Source organism: Leptidea sinapis, chromosome 23 (assembly GCF_905404315.1).
Source record: "Leptidea sinapis chromosome 23, ilLepSina1.1, whole genome shotgun sequence".
NCBI lineage: Eukaryota > Metazoa > Arthropoda > Insecta > Lepidoptera > Pieridae > Leptidea > Leptidea sinapis.
In genome coordinates, this window is record NC_066287.1 from 3,740,994 (window position 1) to 3,762,876 (window position 21,883).

The following is a 21,883-nucleotide window of genomic DNA, read 5'->3' on the forward strand; positions in this document are numbered from 1 at the left end:
TTCCGTGTAATTTATACTTCAAAAATCAACATAATAAAGTACACAATTTTTTTGTTTTGTAAATAGTTTCCCAACATCTATCGATATCTAATTAGCTGAGGTTGTCATCACTAATTTTAGTACCGGAAACTCTCGCTACATGGCTAACAGCGCCAAAATGGCGAATATCAAACAGACACAAAAGCACTTTGACAGCCGCCAGTCCAGAGGTACATAGTAGAGGACAGTGATTATAATTGAACAACTTCTCCAAAAGTGGCCAGCTCTTGTATTTTCATAAACTAAAAGATGGTGGCGAGTTCCCGCTGGATTCAGATGAATATTTAAAATGAAACAAAAACTGAAACAGGATCGCTTTATTCAGCAATTTCTGATTGAAAAATAATCAACAGAACTACACTGAAATTCTGAACATGACTATTTTACAAACAATTTACAGCAATTTTCAATAAAACCGCGCGCGTTTCGACCGCCGGCGCGCCGCTAGCCTCCCGCGGATATTACACATAAACTAATTAAAAATAATATTAATACACAATATTTACAAGAAAAACAAAGTACCTGCGCTCGCCTCCGGGAAATGAAAGAAGCACGGGCTACGGGTTCGGCCGGGACGCGCGGTAGTGACGCGCGGGCGGAACGCGCGCGGCGACTAACTCTACGATCAGAGACTTATGAGGTAAACACGTCTTCCTATCCACTTTACTAAGCGTATGTTAACGGCCCCAAAAATGGGGCCAATTTTTTTTACATTTTTTCCCAAATTGCAGCCTTTTGTACAGTATATGATACTTACTAAATAAACATGTATAGACATAGTTAAAACCATTACTTTTTTTGTCGCGAGTATTTTCCCACGAACGACATTATAATGGTGTGTGTTCCGAGAAAATGCTCACAATTTTTTATTTGTAGCAACATATTATAGCTGTGCGTCTCCCAGAGTGATCAGAAACACCGGATCAGAAGCACATTGGCATTTAGACTTTTTATTTCAAAAAAAAAAGATGGCGACATTATATTAATTCAACACAAGTTCGGCTAGATACAGAATAGTCAACTGGCACCGGTGTTTCCAACCATCAGAGACCCCACGACAGACTCGCATAGCTAGATATAAACCCCACTTTTTAAGATAACATTTAAAATTACATACAACATTTCTTCACTGTTGACTTCTAAAGAGATTTTTAAGTAAAACTGACAATGGCATGTCAAGCTAATCTTAGTGATTGACAAATGATTGACTGACCTCCTGTCAAAATGTAACCGAGTTATGAATCATACAAAAAAACAAATAAATACGTTTATATTGACAACCAGCTAAGTTCAATAATAACACACTCCAATTTGTCTCTGGTTAGTTGAGTACTCCTAGGGTACTAGGATCTAAGCAAGGCATGATGAAAACTCCGCTGACACTTAAAACTTTTTTGACAATAACAGCACCAATAGTTATCTCATTCTTAAACAGGCTTAGTCTGATCAAGAGGAGTAATAAGAAAGAAAATCAATAAACTGACTTGTTATTAAATTTTTTCAGTGTTCAGTTCTGTAAATTGTGCCAAAAGGGACAAACCAAGTTGCATCCCACTTCTGATTGCTATAACTGTTTAATCACTGGGTTTTATATAGTAGTATATGATGATTATATATATATAATGTGATATAACGTGAAACCTTATAAAACTATGTGTGTTACAAAATAATTGTTAGTCTTTCTCAGTTTATTTTCCTCAACAGAGGTCAGTCAATCACAATATCAAAGTTCAAAACCCACATTTGTGTACAAGCGAATCTAGTACAGCCACTAATAACTACGGATTTAAAACACGCACAATAACTTTGATCACCACTCAGTGAATAGCAGTTTTTCTTCTAATACTTATTAAAACCAAAGCCAAATGAATGTATTGGCGGTTTTTTTGTAGAAACGCATTATAAGCACTGCATCAATCTGTGAACACAACATATGCTTTTGTATTTACATACGGCATATTATGCAGGTATTTTCAAAATCTTAATATGCAGATTTTTTCTACTGGTAAAAGAATAATGTATTTAAAATTCCGACATAAACACTGCATAACATTATAGACCATAATATTCAATAACAAAAACACTACAAATTGGTTACTTATTACAATATGGATGCAGGTGGTCATGTCTATGTAAGTATTCATTTATAATATAAACCAATGGAAAAAACAAAAATTAGGGTCAATCAATGAGCAATAAATTCAAAGTGATGCCTATAAGTAAGTTGTTTATGTCTTTAAATTAATTTATTCCTTTTATGTGGTCATGTTGTTCATATGTATGTATGTTACTCCAGATACTTGTGTGTAAACATTGAAATTCAAACTGTCACAGATTGTTGCATAGCCTAATAAACTTTCTCTCTATGAGCTTCGTTATCAGAAAACAATAATTTTGTTCAAAAAGTGTCTAAAAATACAAGTTACATCAATATATCTGTACTCTCACTTTAGCGTCATAGATCAACAGATTACAATACACATATATACTGAGGATACACTACATCAAGTTTAGAAAGCTTCCCAATACAATTACTATATTAATAAGAATAAGGGCTCTTCTACGCTGGACTGTTAAAGTGAGTTTAAAAAAAAACATAAAAACATGTGTATTCATACGAGTTTCAGAATAATGGCATATTGACCAGTGTAGCAAAGAACCTTATTTTAATTATTGTATGATATTATTTTTTATTTACATATCAATTTGAATATTCCAAAGCTAATTCTCACTGTTGTATAAAATTGTAATTTAAACAATTTTAAATGAAATAATATTAAATCACAATCCAATCCTACCCTCTATAGAAATGTATGTGTTGAGGGAACAAATTATTAAGACACAAAAACGTTGGATATTATTCTATGAATGTATGTATTACTGCTAATTAAGATGATAGAAACAAGAAAAACAGACCAAATGAAGGATCTTGTGGTACAATTAAACAAACACATATAAGATAAAAATTAATTCACTTTTTTATATCTACCGGAGGGGTGTAACACTAAAATACTGGACCGGCCAGCAAAGTATTATATATACATAACAGCTATATATATTACACGTTAATTAAATATTACAGTTACACATTATATTGATACTCATACATAAAACGCAAAAGTAAAACTACAGAATGTTGTTTTGCTAAAACCCCCATTTGCAAAAGTCAGCCATTACTTAATCATTGAACTTTATACATAGCATTTTGTTCACATGAGGTTCAATTTATTGCCATTGGGAAAATAAAAACTATAAAATTAGTTTAAAAATAACTTTGTAACCAGAAAAGTAATAAAAAAGTTATTATTTATTTATTTATGACTACATATTTAATTATACACTATCTGTAAAAATCATCACAAATTTTATATGAAAAAAATTGTAATAGAATAAAAAAGGCTGACATTTGCAAAACTTGAGGTCTCCATGTATTAACTATGTCACAGCCACTTAATTAACTTTTACGAAGCGTGCATTAACACTTAATGAATCATTCTGATAAATAGTCTGCACAAACTGATTCAACTGTACATGTTAAACAAACAGACGTCACATAGTACTGTATATTTTTGTGCTCATCTAAATAGCAAGTTGAACTATTAATTGCTTTCGTATATAATATTATATGTTTTATTTAAAACGCTAGAACTGGTAAGGGTGATTTGTCTGCACTATTGTTATTATGGTTATCTTACTATTTGTTTTATCATCAGTTGGATCAATTTCTGCATCCTTAACTGTAAATGTCACATTAATGTTGTCCAAATTAGTGTTTGTTGAAGCAACATTTGTTGGAATTGGCTTGTCCATTACCATGTTGTTGGTAATCATATTGGTATCCAATGCGGGCATGTTTGCAGTCTTGTCAGTGTTATCATCAGCCTTTACATTTATATTCAAATTGTGATTGGCAGCTACTTGTATCTTTTTTTCTCCATTTTTGCTGTCACCACCTATATTTTTAAACTTTTTACAACTTTTCATAATGCCATCTTTACATGACATTTTAGGTCTAGCTTTACTACACTTTTTTATTATTTTAGAGTTAAGATTATTTTGATTAGTATTTTTATCATAATAAGAGGTTTTGGCTTCGTTATTAACATTATGTTGATTAACAGTGCAAGTATTATTTCTTGAGTTAACAAGTCCCAGATCCATTAAATTCTTGCAGACTAAAACTTTGCCATCTAAACAGACTATTTTATACAGTGAATATTTACCAATAGAATTATCAACCACCGGCTTTGTCCTGGTATCACCAGTCAATACAGAAGAAGAAGTGTTACCATTAAACATAGATTTCACGCTATTCGTCGCCCTCGAGAGACATTTTTCAATCGGCTTGCAAAAACTCTCACCACTTTGCCACAATACAATTGGGTCGCTCTGACCATCTTGACACACAATTTGGTCACATTGATGGTGAACACTGACACTTTTGACCACTCTGTCACTTTTTTTGTCACATGTTTGTCACGTGACCTCCATAGGTAGGTTATCTGTGGGCCGCCGCCGAACCGTGCCATTCGTGGGCGCGTCCCCGCTCTCAGTGGTCAAGGACGTGTCGGCTGTTATGTTGGCAGCGTTGGAAGAGGTCGCAACAGGCGCGGTGGACGCTTCGACCATTTCACTGAAATATAAAAATACATTATGTTCCACTTGTTATGCCTCGGTATCAATCAATTAAATCACTTCAGCGAGAAGTAGCAGGTTGAGAAAGAATAGACTCTCTGGGCATTAATTGACTAGAATCGTAGAACCGGACTGGCCATCACACAGTCATAAGGAAATAAAAAACCTTATCTTTAGTTATTAGATTTAAGATTTGTATGGTTGGTTATCTTAAAAATAAAGAAAAATACTTTATTATTATTATCATAATGTTTTAAATAATGGGTTTAGATACAATCATAATGTAGAGCCAGTCTTTCTCATTGTTTATGCAATCTGCTGTAACTGAACTAATAAGATTTTAATAACCCAACCAATAAAATTAGACCTACATCTAGCGTAGCGTTTGAGCGGTTTCACACATGCCATGAATAAAAACACTTAAATTAAACAGGTCGTCAAGAGTCTCTATGGAGCACTTATCATAAAAGTCCAAGCCTCTATTTTTGCCTGGAGTTTGGAGTGGCAAAGTACATTTATATATCTGAAAGGTACTTACGATACTGGTGTGGGTCTAGGCTGCGCTATCAGGCGGCCCTGCCTCGCCTTTAGCTGCGCCGTGGTGAATGCGATTGCTTGGACGTTAGCAGAGAGCGCCTGCCCGCCCGGTCCCGATATCGCGATCTTCTGCCCCTTCGGCAGCACGTTCTTCTGCAGCAAATTGGCCACTACCGCGCTGGGGATAGAGGCTGTTTTCGTCGGCGCGATCGCTATCGACGTGGAGGGTTCGGACGTCGCCCGGATGGGCGTCGCGACCTGAAGTCGGTGGTTCTTCAATTGTATCTGATGCCGGATGGGCGGCCGGACCGGCAACGTCGCGCGCACTATCTGCCGCCCGTCCAGACTGATTCTGTGCGGACGCGTCGCCGCCGCCATGTTGCCTTTCAGCGTTCCGTCGAATACCACGTGACGCTTCTTCGCGTCATTGAAATCCACGCGCGCCACGCCGCTTTTGACTTGCGGCTGCGGCTGTCTCAGCACATTCACCAAGTGGGGTCCTTTCGATAGTTGACCACTTTTGATCTCGAAGAACTGCGCGACGGAGCCGGGCGCCGCCTTCAACAGGGCCGCGGGCGGCTTGGCGTCCCCGATGGTGGCGAGCGAGACCACGGCGGCCGGGATCTGGGCCAGCTGGCGGTTCTGGGCGAGCAGCTGGGCGCGCTGCGTGTGCGTGAGCGGGTGGGCGTGCAGCACCTTCAGCTTGCTGGGGGTCACGTGGTGCACGGGGTTGACGACCACGGACGGGTGGTGCAGCTGCAGCGGCTTGTGCAGGCCGGCGGGCGCCAGCTGCACGAGCGGCGCGGCCAGGCGGCGGCCCGCGGCCTTGCCCGCGCTCACCGCCGTCACCACGCTCGCCACGCTCGCCACGCCACTGGAAGCTGAAATGGCAAGGATTCTTCTATTCATTTTATCTTAGTCAAATAATTTACCTTAGTGAAAATTCAGATGTGTTAAGGCTAAAAAATGGTAAGTACATCGTGTCTCCCTCAAAGATCTACAGGACTTTCGAATTTGTGCTGTCCGTAACCAACCTATTCCGGCGATCTTGACCAGATCATAGGTCCATCTTACGGAGCGCCTACCTACACTGCGTCTTCCGGTACGCGGTCACCTGAAGAACCCCATGAAATTGTAAGTATGTATCATTTCTTACCTCTCTTATTTGCAAAGTATCCATTACTTTCGTGATAATTATGATTTTGAATAAAAATAACATTTTAGTATTACTTTTCATATTTCGATACTAAATCGGATGTCCTGTAGTTTATAAAATATAAATGAACATGAACCCACCGATATCCCGGGGCGCGACGTGAGCGTTCTGTGAGTGGACGGGCAGAGTGACGGCGAACGGCCCGTTTTGAAGTAGACCGACCACGGCGCCCTGGCTGCTGACCACAGCACCGCTCTGGTTGCCCAACCGCACCTGCATACACATTATGTTCTCAAAACTACTTTTTTTATGGAACAGAGGGACAAACAAGCATACGGGTCACCTGGTGTTAAGTGATCACCGCCGCCCACATTCTCTCGCAACACCAGAGGAATCACAGAAGCGTTGCCGGCATTTAACAAAGACTTACGCGTTTTTCAGGGTACCCATGTCGTATCGTCCCATAGAAGCTCATTCCACAGCTTTGTATTACCTGGAAGAAAGTTCATGAAAACCACACAGTAGCTGACCGCCACACCGTATGGCATCACCAGTGTTGTCGTATGCATAGCAATATATATTGGAGGTGTGAAACATATCATTGATATGCAGAAGAAACAGTGTAGGGGATAGCACACAGCCTTGGGGCACTCCAGCGTTCGCGGGTGTCGAGTTCGAGAAATCACAGTCGACAACACCCTGCATGCAACGGCCAGTGAGGAAGCTGGAGGTCCACTTGCATTAACTAATGAAGGAAGTTTTGAAAGAAGCGCCTTATGCCATACACGATCAAAAGCTTTCGCCATATCCAGGCTAACTGTCAGACCTTCTCCCTTGCTTTTGAAAACCGCCGCCCATCTATATGTTAGGTATACCAGAAGATCGCCCGCCGATCAACCATGGCGAAAGTCGTACTGTCGGTGGTTGATCAACTGGTTACCTTCTAGAAATACCAAGAGGTGGCGGTTAATTATACTCTCCATAATTTTGGAGAGCAAGAAGGTAATAGCTAGGCCTGTATTTGCCGATTCCGAATTGACTCCTATTTTTTGGATTAGATGGACAAGGGCTGACTTCCATGAGTCAGGGACTATGCCTTTTAAATATGAGTGCCGGAATAAACGCGTTGGCACCGGCGTCAACTCAGGGGCACACGTTTTAAGCACGATTGGAGAAATGCCAAAATGAAGAAATGAAGAAAACAATGCTTGCAAACGGTGATGAACATGATGGTCGTAATTACTGTAATGATTAGTAATCGTATGCAACAAATACAATTATCTATAACAGGTCGACCTGCTTGCCTGCTGATTGACCATGTTCGGTTCGGTTCGCATTCAACGGCCTTTCCCAATATACTATGTACAGATAGAGATAAATTACTACCTTCTACTGTCATTAATTAGGTGTCAATAATCTGAAACTGTCCCAATATATCAGTCATTCTTATCGCCTTATATTGGGACGCGTAATTTGCAATTTCCATATAAACTTCTATCGCGGGTAAGCTATACGTCCTCCCATTGACAGACAGCGTGTACGGCAGAAATGTCAACGATGGTTACGATTTTTATCTCAAGTAGTCCACAATCGGAGACCGTCTGAATATTGGGAACGGCCGTAAGTTTGACAATACCTTGACCGACACACGTCGACGTACCTTGAGACTATCGGAGACTGCGACGGTGACGATGTGCGAGGGCGCTTCAGGCGGGGGCGGGGCGACGCTAGCCACGGGGTCTGCCGGGCGCCGCGCCGCGTGCCGTTTCACTGGCGACTTGGTCGGCGTGTTCACGGGGGGCGGGGCCTCCGCCACCTTGCGCTCCGGCTTGCTCTCGACCACCTGCTCGATCACCTTCGACGTCGACACCGGCTCCACTTTCACCTATAACATCAACATCTTAATAATTAACTAATTAAGGGCACAGTAGCAAGTGAAATTACTGGGCAAATGAGACTTAACATCGTATGTCTCAAGGTGACGAGCGCAATTGTAATGTCCGCTCAGAAATTTTGGGTTTTTCAAGAATCCTGAGCAGCGCTTCATTGTAATGGGCATGGTCATTGTATGGCCGTATCAATTACGATCAGCACGTCCTGCTCGACTCGTCACTTATTGTCATAATTTTTTTTTAACTATAGGTAGAAGAATAAAAAGACTCAAAGTGCCTGTTTGATAATTAAGTTGGTTATGACCGCCCATTCTCTTGCAACACCATGGGTACCTTTAAAAAAAAGCGAGTACAGCTTCCTTAAAAGCGGGCAACGCTCCTGTCATTCCTGTGGTGTTACAAGAGAATGTGGGCGGCGGTTATGACTTAACACCAGGTCACCCGTACGCTCGTTAGTCCTCCTTTTCCATAAAATACAAAAACCGGACAATTGAGAGGAGCGTTGCCCGCTTCTGTCGTGGAATCATCGCGAGAGGTAGTTCATTATTCCATTCTATTAAATTGGTTGTGTTAGGAAGTTGAAATATTGTGGAAGGAATGTCATCTATACTCGATGGTTAGAATAATATGACTTTTGATGATATTCCAATCAATTAAGCCGTTCACAGACTATTGATTTACCGACAATCCGAACAGCTTAGTGCTGCACTCGGCAAGAAGATACTTGGGTGCGCCAGACCAGAAATGACGGCGATACTCCATTTGTTGTTTGTTGACCTGCGCGCTCAAAAAGTGATCGCGAAATAGGCAATCCCTTATCAGCGATCTCGGTACTAAGAGGATCGGTGTTGTTCGAATTATTTATTTAATTAAGTAAAACTATAAATTGATATAAATATGTATTATCGACTCACCTTTGGCGGCACTGTCTCAATATAAATAGGCTCCTTAGCCAAACCTTTGACTTGCACGTTGCTTGAGCCAAACACATCCCTCTTCCGTTTTGGGCCAGAGCCAGCCCGCCAATCCAAACTCTGGCCTTGCAATAAAAAAGACTTTCCATCCACATCTTTCACTAGTTCTTCGAGGAGATCATCTGTCACTTTCTTGTCGTCTTTACTCAAATCTTCGTCCAACGCTTTGAGATCTGTCTCAGATAGAATACTTTCCACTTGAGCTTCGGTCAGACCGGTGAAATTCTCACTGAACAAGTCTTCGTTGCTATTTTCTAAGCTTCCATTATCTGCTTCAGGGTTGATGTCACCATATAGATCTCCCAATGTGAACTCTGATGTTGTAAAGGTGTCTAGGCTTCCAGATGGAGGCTCTTGTATTATTTCTACTGACAATGGTGTGTCCAGAGATATTTGAAACAAATCTTCTGGCCTACTTTCGTTTGGGGATGTCGGTGGGGGTGTTTTTGGTCGAAAATGTAACCTGAAATTGAAATAGGATTTCGGTAATGTTCTACTTTTCTTCCTAATAACATTTGTGAGTTCACTTTGAAAAGAAAATGGTCCAAAAATAATGTGGATCATATGAAATGTAACTTTTGTTGAAATTCCTTATCTGGGCTAGATGAAATACAACATTATACAAGTTACATAGTCTGATTTTTAATTTAGGAACAGCATTTCGTAGGAGGAATGTAGGAGCTTATTACAAGTTTATTTGTAATCAACAAGTACATAGTTACAAATTATGCATTTTATTTGGTTGAACTGTTGATTGTGACAGGCTTCGTCATGCTTGCTTTAAAATCGTCGCCCAAAAATATCATCGAGGGAGGCGATAGGTGGCCCATGCGTTATGCTCGTGAACGGGCAGTACTTGTAGTGGCAGTTTGATCCTGTTACCAGATTTTTTTTTCATGTTTTTTAATTAAAGTCGCTAAATATCGGTAAAAAAATGCTCGCAAAATAAATTTCTTTATTTACTTACGGTTTGTGTGGATTACTGCGTTGATCTACTGTACTCAATAACTCTAGTTTTTACGTATTTACATTTACTCTTTTGACTTGATTATTTGACATTTGAGTATTTTTGTTTCATAATTTTTACATAATATATTGTTGTTTAAATGATTTGTAAAACGAAGCCGTAAATATTGATTTAAAAGAGTGGCAATGAGTTTCTTGCCAATTCTTGTGATTAAAGCTCAACCATTTTTCTAAGTGGTGGTAAATATAAAATAAAAAAGAAAACTTGACATTCATGTCATCATCTTGACCTACATGAATAAAGTGATTTTGATTTGAGTACTGTCAGCTAATTCAGACTCCAAAGTATGACAAAGAAATGCAAGAATACTGCACAATAACATAAATAATCAATAATAAAGTGGTAATATGATAACTGAATTCATAATCATGAAAGAATTATTAATGTCTTGAACTTATCAAAGAGAAAATATAATCCCCCACAAGTGACTTCACCCGGATAATAATCAGTAAAAATGTTCATAACTTATAGCAAATATAACTTACCATTTCTCCTGCACCTCTTTAACAAAACTCTGAAACTCCCTCTCCACAGGAAGCAGGCTTTCGTCCGAATCACAGTCACTGCTCGAACTCAAAGCCCTTTTCCGCACAGCTTGTCTCAAATTCCCCCACACTACATTATCTATTGTTCTCTCACTATTCACTTCACTATAGGCATTACTCTCTACTTCCTCAACACAATTTTCACTATTCACTGTACACTCGCCCATGTCAATATCTATGGGTTCCACTTTAATATCATTGAGTTTCACTTCACTAGTTCCTATTTTAATGTCACTAATTTCCATTTTGACATCACTAATGTCCATTTTGACATCACTAATTTCCATTTTGATATCACTAATGTCCATTTTGACATCACTACTGTTTAGTTTGACATTGCCAATGTCAAGGTTGAATTCAGCACTGTCTGGTGTGTCCTTGTCGCCATCTATCCAAAGGTGGGGATCTTTCGAGAGATGTTGTCTGAAGGCATGTCTCCAGGGATGTTTTCCAGATGTGTGGTAATCTCTGGATATCACTTTGGGTGTTCTGAGACGTTGGCTTTCAAGGTCCTCCTAAAATAAAACAATTGGTTAGAAGTAGTGACAGTTTAATTGATTGAATCATATATTTTACGAAATATCTATATAGTGACTGTGAGTCTGTCTCCAATCAAACATGATTTCGTACATTTTGGGACTTTAAACAATAAATATTTAGTTGTAATGTGACATAACAGTAACTCCAGATGCACTCAAAATTTACTATAGAAACGTAGGTGAGGATAACTTTTAAAAAATTTTATGACCCAACTTGTGATAGCAACCATTTTCTAGAGATTAACTTTATAATTATTTACTCCCTGCACACAGTGCATGTTGTTTTACTCGTGTTTTGTTGTTTTCGACCTTTAAACCAATAAAAATTAATTGCATTTCTTTAGTTAGCTTTTTACGTCATTTTAGAATTTGAAAACGATTACACATCACTTAATTAAATTAATCTTTTTTTCGATAAATTATTTAAAATGGATTACATTTTGGCTAAATACCAAATAAAGCTTTCGTAGTGAATTGAACAGAAATATCCCACTTCTGAAGTTACAAGCCAGCAATTAGAACTTCACTATAGTCTAGACTATCTCTGACTAAGGAGATATCTTAGATTATTAATACGTCTAGATAGACTATGACAGCTGTGAAAACGTCGAAATTGATTAAGTTTAGAGTTAACCATTATTTTGAGCAATGCACACACAAAGTGTCATACAAAACGCCAGTGTAAGACGTAGCTTCTCACACACATTACAAAATTAATTCTTACCCGTTCTTACGGTTATCTAACAGCAAGAGACTCTATCTAGACATATAAATTATCTAAGGTAGGAGGTGTCTATCAACACAACTTATAAAAAGTGGTTGTGAAAGCAAGTAGGTGAGAATAAAAATAAGGGAACCTCATCGACTGGTTTCTGCGGCAAGGGGAGGATGGGCCATAGCGGGTCCAGCGGTGTTTTCACCCGGTCCAATATGACTCTACCTCCCCGACCCACGCGGCGCCGCGCGAAGCCCACGTACTGCGGGTACGGTTGACGGATGGACGTCAGTGTGAACCTAGAAAAACAAAATTGGAATTATTGAAGTGAAAACTTCTTTAGCCGCGTTGGGCACTTTTTGATAGGAAAAAATATTATGGGGTCGCGTCACCGACATGGTCATGACTGGCGGACGCGATTAATAAATTATTAAAAAAATAAATATAATATAATTAGACACTTTTTGGATATGTGAATCTCGTGAGTTCGCGTTACCGAAATTCTTATACAATATTAGTGATGTTTACATATTTCAAGTGAAATGAATGAATGGATTTAGTGGAAAGTTAAATGTGTATATACTGTGCATTGTTGAAATAGTGTATTTGTTGCGCCTTCCTTTTTACGATGCAACCTAAATTAATATTAGGCGACCTGGCGACCCGTTTGCGATTACTCAATATTAGTGTTAAAATATACAGTCGTTTTAATTGCTCTTCTTAAATGAGAGTAACTTCTGTTTAAATATGTTTCAAGAAAAAGCTATTTAAAATATCCATATTGTCATGATGGGAGTCACACCTGATGCGTTACACACTCACCTAGTCCTCTCGTCAAGCTCGTGCTGGAAAAGCCCCTCCTTGGAAGGTGAGGCCGGCTCCACGGGGTCTCCGCACAAGGTGGATGTTGGCTGTACAGTAATGATACTTGTGAGTAAAGTAAACTCAATTAAATTGAACAAGACAAATGATGTCAAATATATCCAAATAAAGTCATATATTTGACAGTCAGATTTAAAAACTCTTGCATAGCACAATTACATATATTTTATTCATTGATAGTAAGTCGTTTTAATTTCCGGAGAGGCGGTACTGTCCACCCCAGTATTAGCTCAATCCATTTGACCGCGTCCAACGCAGAGCTGTTCGAATTGTTTCGGGACGCAGTGCTCTGAACATCTAGATCACTTTGCGTTGCGTGGGGACGTCGCTTCATCGTGAGTAAATGTGTATGTGTTTAAACATTAACCTGTTCGAATATTCAACCGTTTCTAAACCTTGCTATTACGTAATAAAATATTTAGCCAGTTTAGATTTAGATTAGCAGTATGAGTATATAATCACCATTTCATAGAAGCATCCCGGTTTCCGCCTAAACGCAAACGGTCCGTCTTCCACCGGTGATACACACTCCTCTTCCGATGATGTGCATTCTGAAATATATCATTCATGATTATGAAGAAGTAAAACACATATATACGTGCACAATATAGTAAAAATGTAAGCGTGCCAGGTCCAATAAATAGTAGACAAGAATATATTTAAAAAATATTTTGTTCTCTTATTGTTTTTTAGTTATTTTTTTAATTTATACCGTTTTTCGTTATTTTAAAAAAATAATTCCAAGCAGTTTGTTATTTTTAATCTAACATTTGTCAACAACCTGAGAGTTGAACAAGACATACCAAGATTTACGATCAATGTGTCACTCGAACGGTTGGCTCAGTTGGTAAGAGGGCTCGGACGGAACCCGAGAGGCGCGGGTTCCTATCCCTATAGGTAGATAGGAGATAGGATTCCGATAGGAACCCGCGCCTTTGTAAATTTTGGTATAAATTAAATTGGCATAACATAATTCCAAATCAAATATATTTTTATTTATATTATACATAAGGTTATGAGGGAAGGAATATAGAATAGTCTAATTCTAGAATACAATAGTACTAAATTTTTCCAACGAGCAAAATTTACCCTTGATCAAGTTAATGATCCCATCATTTAAATGTACGCTAAACAGGTACGTACTAGGAAGTGATCATGTAAACAGTACCTCTCGTCTCCTGCACGGAGCTGGGCGTATGATGTCTATGTTTCCGTCTCTTGTAGGGCCTCTTTTCGCGCTGGAAAATAAGAATAATACATAATGTTACTAAATCTATTATTACATTGTCTAGAATATGATACTAAATGAATGTGCATGTCTTCACAACCCCAACTCAAGAGACTTTTTGGTCTCTGTTTTGTAAAGTTGTTTGTATTTACTTATGGGCATAACAGACATAAGCATGTGTTTCATTGGATGTAATATATTGATTTGTACGCAAGAGGATTACAGTAGATACTTTTTTCTTTCCGGCCCATAAAGTGCTCTAAATAAGTACGTAATGCGCACCTTGGAAGGTTGAAAACAGATTTTGTTCTAGCACTAGCACACTAGGTGTTGTTTCTAAGCTTTTGCTAACTGCCAAATCTCTAGGTATACGAATTATTAACCAAAAGCGGCACGTGTCCAAACATTTATTAAAATATACAGAAGGTAATTGCGCTTATGCAATTCAACAATAATATATAAATGCTTTAATCGTATTATAATAATTATAATTCTATAATTAAGATAATTAAAGAACATTTTGAGTATTGTGAGTACTTGTACACATTTCGAAAGTCTCTGCTTGTAGATTTTTGTCGCGGATGCGATCCCGAGTTATTGCAGTGCGCTCAAGTGATTAATTTACATTATTGACAAGAAGGGTAATTGAAAACGGTCACATATAGTCTTACACCTTACCGTGGTATTCTGCATTAATAAAATGTTTATATTTCGACCCCGAGACCTCAGAAAAAGTGACATCTCATGTTAATTTCCTAATAATTATGCAGTTATTGGGGCTGAGCAGGATATCAAAAAGTAGATCCTGTAGATGGGAACCTGAGTGTTGAACAAGACATACCAAGATTTACGATCGATGCCTCACACGAACGGTTGGATCAGTTGGTAAAAGAATCCATGAAATGTTTTTAACCCTGTATAAAACATTTATATTGAAACATAGTCAGTTACCTGTCTGGGCTGGTCGAGCGTGGTGGAAGGTGGTCGCAACGTGAAGTGCTGCTGCACCGTGTTGTACTCGCGACGGAAGCTGTTTGACGAGATCGCGACGGCGCTCAGCGGTGTTCTGCCGAAATTATTATTGTCAGTTTATTTATTAAGTTGGTCTTTTCATGGTCCTTCGAGCCGCATACTCGGAGATTATATTTGATATTTTTAAAATTTGTGGAAAGGCTCGGTTTCACTATGTCTCTACCGATCGGCTCTTGAATTAATAATATATAATAGTAGTTGTGCTTCTTGATTATTAATACGTATATAGATTCAATGGATGGACTAAATTTGATTACGATATATTTTTACTTAATTTTAACGCTACACGATAAAAAAAATTAAATTTTGCTACAAGAATATATTAAATTGTAAGCAATTTGAAACTGCAGCTGTAATTCGAATTCTGTGCTTCATAGAAATATTGAGTTAAATAATAATATGTAACGACAGATAGTCAGAAAGTTGTGTCGAATTAATTTTTTGATTTAGAGAGGATAGACGAAAGTAAATATGTTTTAGGCAATATAAAAGAGTTGACTTAGGCCTAATATTCTCCACGATCTGAGATGTACTAAAAGGAGTAAAAGAGTACAGGTCAAAAGAACCAATAATAAAAAAGATTCTGTGAATAAATTTAAATGCGAGTAGAAGAAGTTATGTAATTGGAATGTGAGGACCGTGACAAATGGAAGTCCTTAATTTGTGCTTCCTTCTTTGGAGACAGGAGGCAAGTTCAAGATGAATATGCGAATGAAACATTCGGAATATGAATGAAGCTTCCCTGCTATTCTTTTGCTAGTAAAAATTCAATTTTACTCCTATATTGCTTTAATTTTTTAGGCTGTTCTCACCGTGCAGGCTCCGGCAGCGTGGTGGTGAAGTCTCCAGCGGCGTACCGGCGTTCAGCCAGCAGTGCCGTCAGTCTCACCATCTCTCTCTTCACCTTCTCTCGCCGCGACACCATCTCCAAAAGGCTCAGTGCACTCGCCAGTTCCCGCCGCAGCTTCAGCATTTTCTCGTACGAGCTCTCATCGTTTTTCCTGGAAATATTTTCGTTCGTACATGGAATTAATCTGAGTTGTATCTCTATATGTAACGGTTACTATTTGTAATGTTTTTTTTTCATTTAGAATTAATTTTCTAAACTAATTGTATATTGGTTTTACGATAGACGAACAAATCACTTGAATCTGCATTTAAATTTTATTGAATGCAGCTGAATTCTTTCACAGAAAAAGTACGTAAGCGAACATTGAAATTGGACCATTGTGTGCATTTACATATTCTGGCAATAATAAACGCGCCCTTATAATGTGGTTTCCGTCCCTGTTTTCATGATGCAGTTTTTGGCAGAAACCGTGGCGTACTGGCCGCATAGAGTAGAGCATTACATCCTGTTACGCTCCGCGGCATGCGTATGATCAAAATACTATATAATAAAAATAATAAACAATTTTTTTTTGAAGAAGAAGACAAACAAGCGTGCGAATATACCTGATTTTAAGTAATCACCGCCGCCCACATTCTCCTGCAGCACCAGAGAAATTACAGGAGCGTTGTCGGCATTTTAGAAGTGTATACGATTTTTTTGAAGGTACCTATCTATATATCGTATCGTCCTGGAAACACTGCGCAAGTAAGCTTATTCTATAGATTGATTACTGTGTACGTTGAAAGAAGTCCCTTAAAACCTCACTGTACAGGAATGGCGGTTTTATGCAAGTTTATGGCAATTCGTGTGAAGGTGGAATTCGGCGGCAGGAATCAGGTCAAACAGCTCTTCGAAATACTCCCCGTGATAAATGTGGTAGAAGACCCACAATGAAGCAACGCCTCTACGCAACTGTTCACAGAGCACTGGATCCTGACAATTCGAGCAGCTCTGCGTTGCACGCTATCAAATGGGGTGCACCAGACCAGAGATGAGAGCAATACTCCGGACTGCCGGCTTGAAGTATTGCCGTGCTATATTTATGACACTCCTGTTTCTTCTGGGCCAATTTGGCTTTTCTTTTGAGATGACCATAGAATTAAAAACCGCTCGAGATTTAGAGACCCAGTATTCCTATATACATACTATGCTCGGCATAGAGGAGAGTTTTGTCGAAGAGCGCTGATACGACAGTTGGGATTTTTTCATAGGTTATCGCGAAAACTAGAGTATTCTGGAGCTTCAAATTAAATAAGGTTCATTTGTCGCAATCGTTTCAAGAGAGGTCTCGACGCAAGTTTCATCCGGCACTGGTCAACGATTTCTCGAGAGAGACCTGCATGCAGGAAGCGCCTTGTGCAGCACACGATCGAAGGCCTTTGTCATACTAATATATTAAGACTAACTACCAGGCCTCCAAGATCACCAAGCAATCGAACATGCCGAACAACTTCTTAACGTACAAGGAAAACAGGGCTCGTCAGTTTTTTATATGTGTGAACTGTACTTCCCGCATAAAGCTCTGACACCACAGAATGGTTGCAGTGGCTTTTACATCTTGATTAAGAGTCGAGTTGGAGGCAAAAAGAGTACCCAGAAGATCGGCTTTCTCTTTTAGCGTGTTGGCTAGGGTGTCATTCCCAAGTGCAGCGGCGGCAGGGACAGCTGGCTGATGTTACCAAGAGCAGCTTTCGATAATGCCCAAAACTTGCATTATTTTCCAGACAGGTGACTTCAAAGCTGCTCGCCGATTTTGCCGACTACTTAGCGGTCTGGTTCTATTTACTCTTTATAACTTTGCAGTTCCAATCCATTATGTTCAGCTGTTTCTTGCAGTCAGTTGCTGCTTTAACTGACGCGAGCGAATCGAGATGTGCGCCGGTACTCCACACTAGCGTATGCGAAACAACGACCTATCGACACTTATAGGTCGCTACTTCACGCCGTTTTTCTGTGCAAGTGTGGTAGTAATCCAGTCCAGTCACGCCCGTTAAACGGCGGCATGATTCTCCCACATGAAACCCCTCAAATGCCTCTTACGACCCTTGGGCTCGGGATTCCCATCTTTTTTCGCCACAGGGAAGCACAGGCCAAATGTATTGTATCCCGAACTATAAAGGTAAAATCCGAGGATTTCCTTACTGTCCCTACTGTGACAAAAGGAACGATTACAAATCCATACCTATTGTTGTGGTAAATTGAATTTTATTATAAAATTTTCTATTAGAGGAATTACTATGATCGATTGAAACTTACCTGTATTAAACATCATTGTAGAATGACAGTTGTGCTTGGGATAGTGCAAATAATCCTTAAATAGCCCTGACAAACTATTTATTCTACAACCATATTAGACAAAAGTGAGTTTCAATCAATAACTATATTGTTAAATTTCATTATTATATTGGCTGCTGAATGAGACAGACAGAGAGGGTCAAATCGAGCTTTAAAGTCAGCCTTCTCACCTATTCTTCCGCGTCTGCATCTTCTCGGTGCGTCTCCGGAACGCTAAGTACGGGTTGTTTGCCGACTGACCCGGCCTGCTTTCCGTTTTGACAGACAGCACGAGTGGGTGTTGCTGCCATGGAAACATTTGCACATTCAACCGATTTGACAAAATTTATGTATGCTCTAAAGGGATGTAGAGATGTTAAGCGTTCATTGTTTTTGGGATATCAGAAGAAATAGCAGATATAGAAGGCTCTCGAAAAAATACTTGTATTTAAATTACATTAGATACCAATATCGTATCGAATAAAAAACATGCTGCAGAAATCTGGATGAAAATAATAATTCTCGAAACATTTTTTCACGACACACAACAGCTTTTCAAAGATTTAATAGCAACCATCAGACTTCTGTGAAACACAATTTCTATTCGATACGCGATTAGGAACGTCGAAGCGTTTATTTTTCGAACATTTTAAATGAAGCTTTTTAACTTCTTAACTTCTGAAAGTTATAAGGCTCGGCGTGCCTTATAATTTCTAGCAATGTGACAAAAATTTGATTTTTTTTATAAATTTTGAATCACCTAGCTCATACTCTCTTAATTAGCCGACTCCATACCGGATGATCCATTGTGGATTTCGTATGAGGCACGTCCTCCACCAGCGCGCTTTTATACTTCGTTCTTACAGCGTTATTAAAGCAAGGCGGATTGTCCGTTATGGATTCAGCTATTGGACATCTAATGGTTTTGACAATGATTCAAAACCATTATTTTGTGATTCCGCATTGCCGAATCGATATTTTAAAAAAATCGTTAAAATTAGTGACTCATTTTCATACTGTCAAATAAAGCGCGTTAAATATTCCAATCATCTTATATACTTATCATAACTATAGCAGCACCGCACCAAATACCAGGATTTGTAGCAAATGACAATTGAATTTTGTATCCCATAATATACTACCGAGATCATATCGTATTCAGTATGTCTTAGTTATTTTGCTTTAGAGCATATATCTATTGACTGATCAAATATATTTCGGCTTTAGGCTGCATTTAGTGCTCGACCGACGGTCAGCACTGACGTACGTCGAGCGTAGCTATAACAATGAAAACATAATACGAACACGTTCCTGTTCTGGCATGTTCTCTTTCAATTTGACGCGTTATAATAATAATTGGGTAAAATGATACATTCTCAGTCTTTTATTCCGTAATCGTTTGCGTAAGTGGTACGCACATATTGAAGAGGTTTGAAATGGATTAAAAAAATTCTTCGCAATTGTACCCGCGCAATCAAGTTTGCTGTTAGTACTAAACGCAACTTGATCAGCATACGTGCGGTACGCTACGCTCGACCGACGTCAGCGCTGACCGTCGGTCGAGTACTAAATGCAGCCTTAGAAACCTTTTAGATTGCTAGCCGATCTAAAAAAGCAGATTTTGTTACCGACTCGTAGTGTCGTTAATAGATAGACCAGTTATAGCTAGGTACATCGTAAATATTACTTATTAATTATTGCTTAGTAATTATCAAGCCAAAACATGACACTGAAAACTTTTTTGAATTTGATTTTATCACCTAAAAAAAAATGCTCCAATAATTATACTTTCAAATTGCATATATAGCGAATATTGCAACGGGAAAGATTTAGGTTTAATGAAGATTTATACCGTCGTGAGCCTCTTATTGAGCCAATAGTCGTACACCGCAATGATGAGGTCATCCTGTCTTTCCAACAAGAGTTTCGCCTCGTTCAACGTCACAACCGTTTGGCCAGAGCTCTTCTCAAGCTTGTCCATCATCTGCTCGAACTTCAGCTCTGGAAATAATTGCCTCTGTATAATATTGAGCTGGAAAACTTACGATATCACGCTGACATTTATACAGTTTAGATTATGTTTAAAGGGCTTACTACATTCTTCACTCTACAGGAAATCTAATTAGGAAATTGAAGGATGTAATCGAAATTAGAACCAATTTATTAAGATTGGAATCCTTACTTTTACTCAATTGTTTACAATTAAGGAATGTGTAATCGCATCTTATTTGTGTCAGAATAAATAATAAAGCCCGTAAATAAAAAAATGAGGCACTTTCGCACACAAAATATAACTCCCGCAAACTAGGCATAGCTCGTTAATAGGTACTAAACATATAAAAATAGATCTTTCATAAAAATGTAGTAAGTTAAGTTGTGCAGTAGGGTCACCATCAGTAAAATAAACGAAGACGTCGTGTAACTCAACGTATCCATAGTGGTGGTAAATGTAAAAAAGAAAAGAAATCTTGTGACATTTATAAGTGTAATTTCCTTGACCTACATGAATAAAGTGGCTTTGATTTTGATTTGTAATTAATTCTACTTCAAGACTAATAGTCGTCTATCCTATTTTGAATACAATGTAGTCTTGTCTGATCTCTAGCTTAGCTAGCTAGGAAGTTAGACTTCCTAATTGAAATGTTTCTAATTAGATTTCATGCAGATTAAATAATGTAGTAAGATCTCAAAGCCAGAATGACAATGCTCTCATTACGCCCAGTGAAAATGAAATGAAATTCTGTCCCACTCCGAACTCAGAGCCTAATTGCCTCGATTTGCTATTAAATCTACTTACTTACTTAACATTTAGTCATAATCTTATATACGTGGGCCGTTGGTCTGAGTCAGTTCCTAAGATAGTCCACAAAAACATGTTTATGGATCAAAACAAATTTTGTCCGTGAGTTTTAGGTATTTTACAAAAAACTACAAATAAGTCGCTTTCGAAAAAAGCGGTTTTGATATTATTTTGTGTGAAAAAATAAAACAGGAAAAGTTTTTATTCGATTGGAAATGTTACTGGCAGGTTAGAAAAGTAACGAGGTGATTGAAAAAGTTCGTTCTAAATTCAAATTTAAGCCTCAGGCTAGTTTTAAAAAATTATATTTGTACTCCATTTGTGGCGCGAATTTAGAAGAGTTATTTATCTAAATAATTTTAAGACGATTATAACTGTGCGAGGTCATCTTTATAGAAATAGCTATTTCAATCTTCACTGTGGATAAATACTTAAAATCATTAAATATGAACAAGGGCTGTGGTCCGGTCGGCATTCCTGGTAGGTGTAATGAAATCCTAAAATTACCTTCACAAATTCTTTTTAATCTTTCCTTGCCTCTAAAAGTCTAACATGTCTTATGTTGTACCTATCTTTAAAAGCGACGATAAGCATGATAGCTTTCTACTTCAAAACTATGTTGTATTCCGAAGATGTTTGAAGAGATGGTTTATGATATTATATTACTCGTTATTAAACCTATAGGTACTTATTGAACAACAGCACGGAATTATTTA

The 21,883-nt window shown here is 38.4% G+C and overlaps 1 protein-coding gene across 2 annotated transcripts in view; it reads right to left on the bottom strand.

The window, feature by feature from the left end:
• Window positions 1-341: 341 nt before the first annotated feature.
• LOC126971337 (enhancer of polycomb homolog 1) overlaps window positions 342-21,883 on the bottom strand; it is a 105,965-nt gene continuing 84,423 nt past the window's right edge. Inside the window, exons 4-17 of one of the 2 annotated variants that reach the window (XM_050817586.1) lie at window positions 20,220-20,368; window positions 18,559-18,671; window positions 16,014-16,202; window positions 15,121-15,235; window positions 14,110-14,179; window positions 13,404-13,492; window positions 12,882-12,970; window positions 12,202-12,358; window positions 10,746-11,320; window positions 9,174-9,696; window positions 8,028-8,252; window positions 6,508-6,640; window positions 5,213-6,092; window positions 342-4,672 (exon numbers count right to left, since the gene is read on the bottom strand). In XM_050817586.1, coding sequence (XP_050673543.1) covers window positions 4,516-4,672; window positions 5,213-6,092; window positions 6,508-6,640; window positions 8,028-8,252; window positions 9,174-9,696; window positions 10,746-11,320; window positions 12,202-12,358; window positions 12,882-12,970; window positions 13,404-13,492; window positions 14,110-14,179; window positions 15,121-15,235; window positions 16,014-16,202; window positions 18,559-18,671; window positions 20,220-20,368 — 3,464 coding nt within the window. In that variant the 3' untranslated portion in view covers window positions 342-4,515. Of the gene's footprint in view, window positions 4,673-5,212; window positions 6,093-6,507; window positions 6,641-8,027; window positions 8,253-9,173; window positions 9,697-10,745; window positions 11,321-12,201; window positions 12,359-12,881; window positions 12,971-13,403; window positions 13,493-14,109; window positions 14,180-15,120; window positions 15,236-16,013; window positions 16,203-18,558; window positions 18,672-20,219; window positions 20,369-21,883 lie in introns of those variants that run through there. The other variant, XM_050817587.1, reaches the window with a different exon arrangement.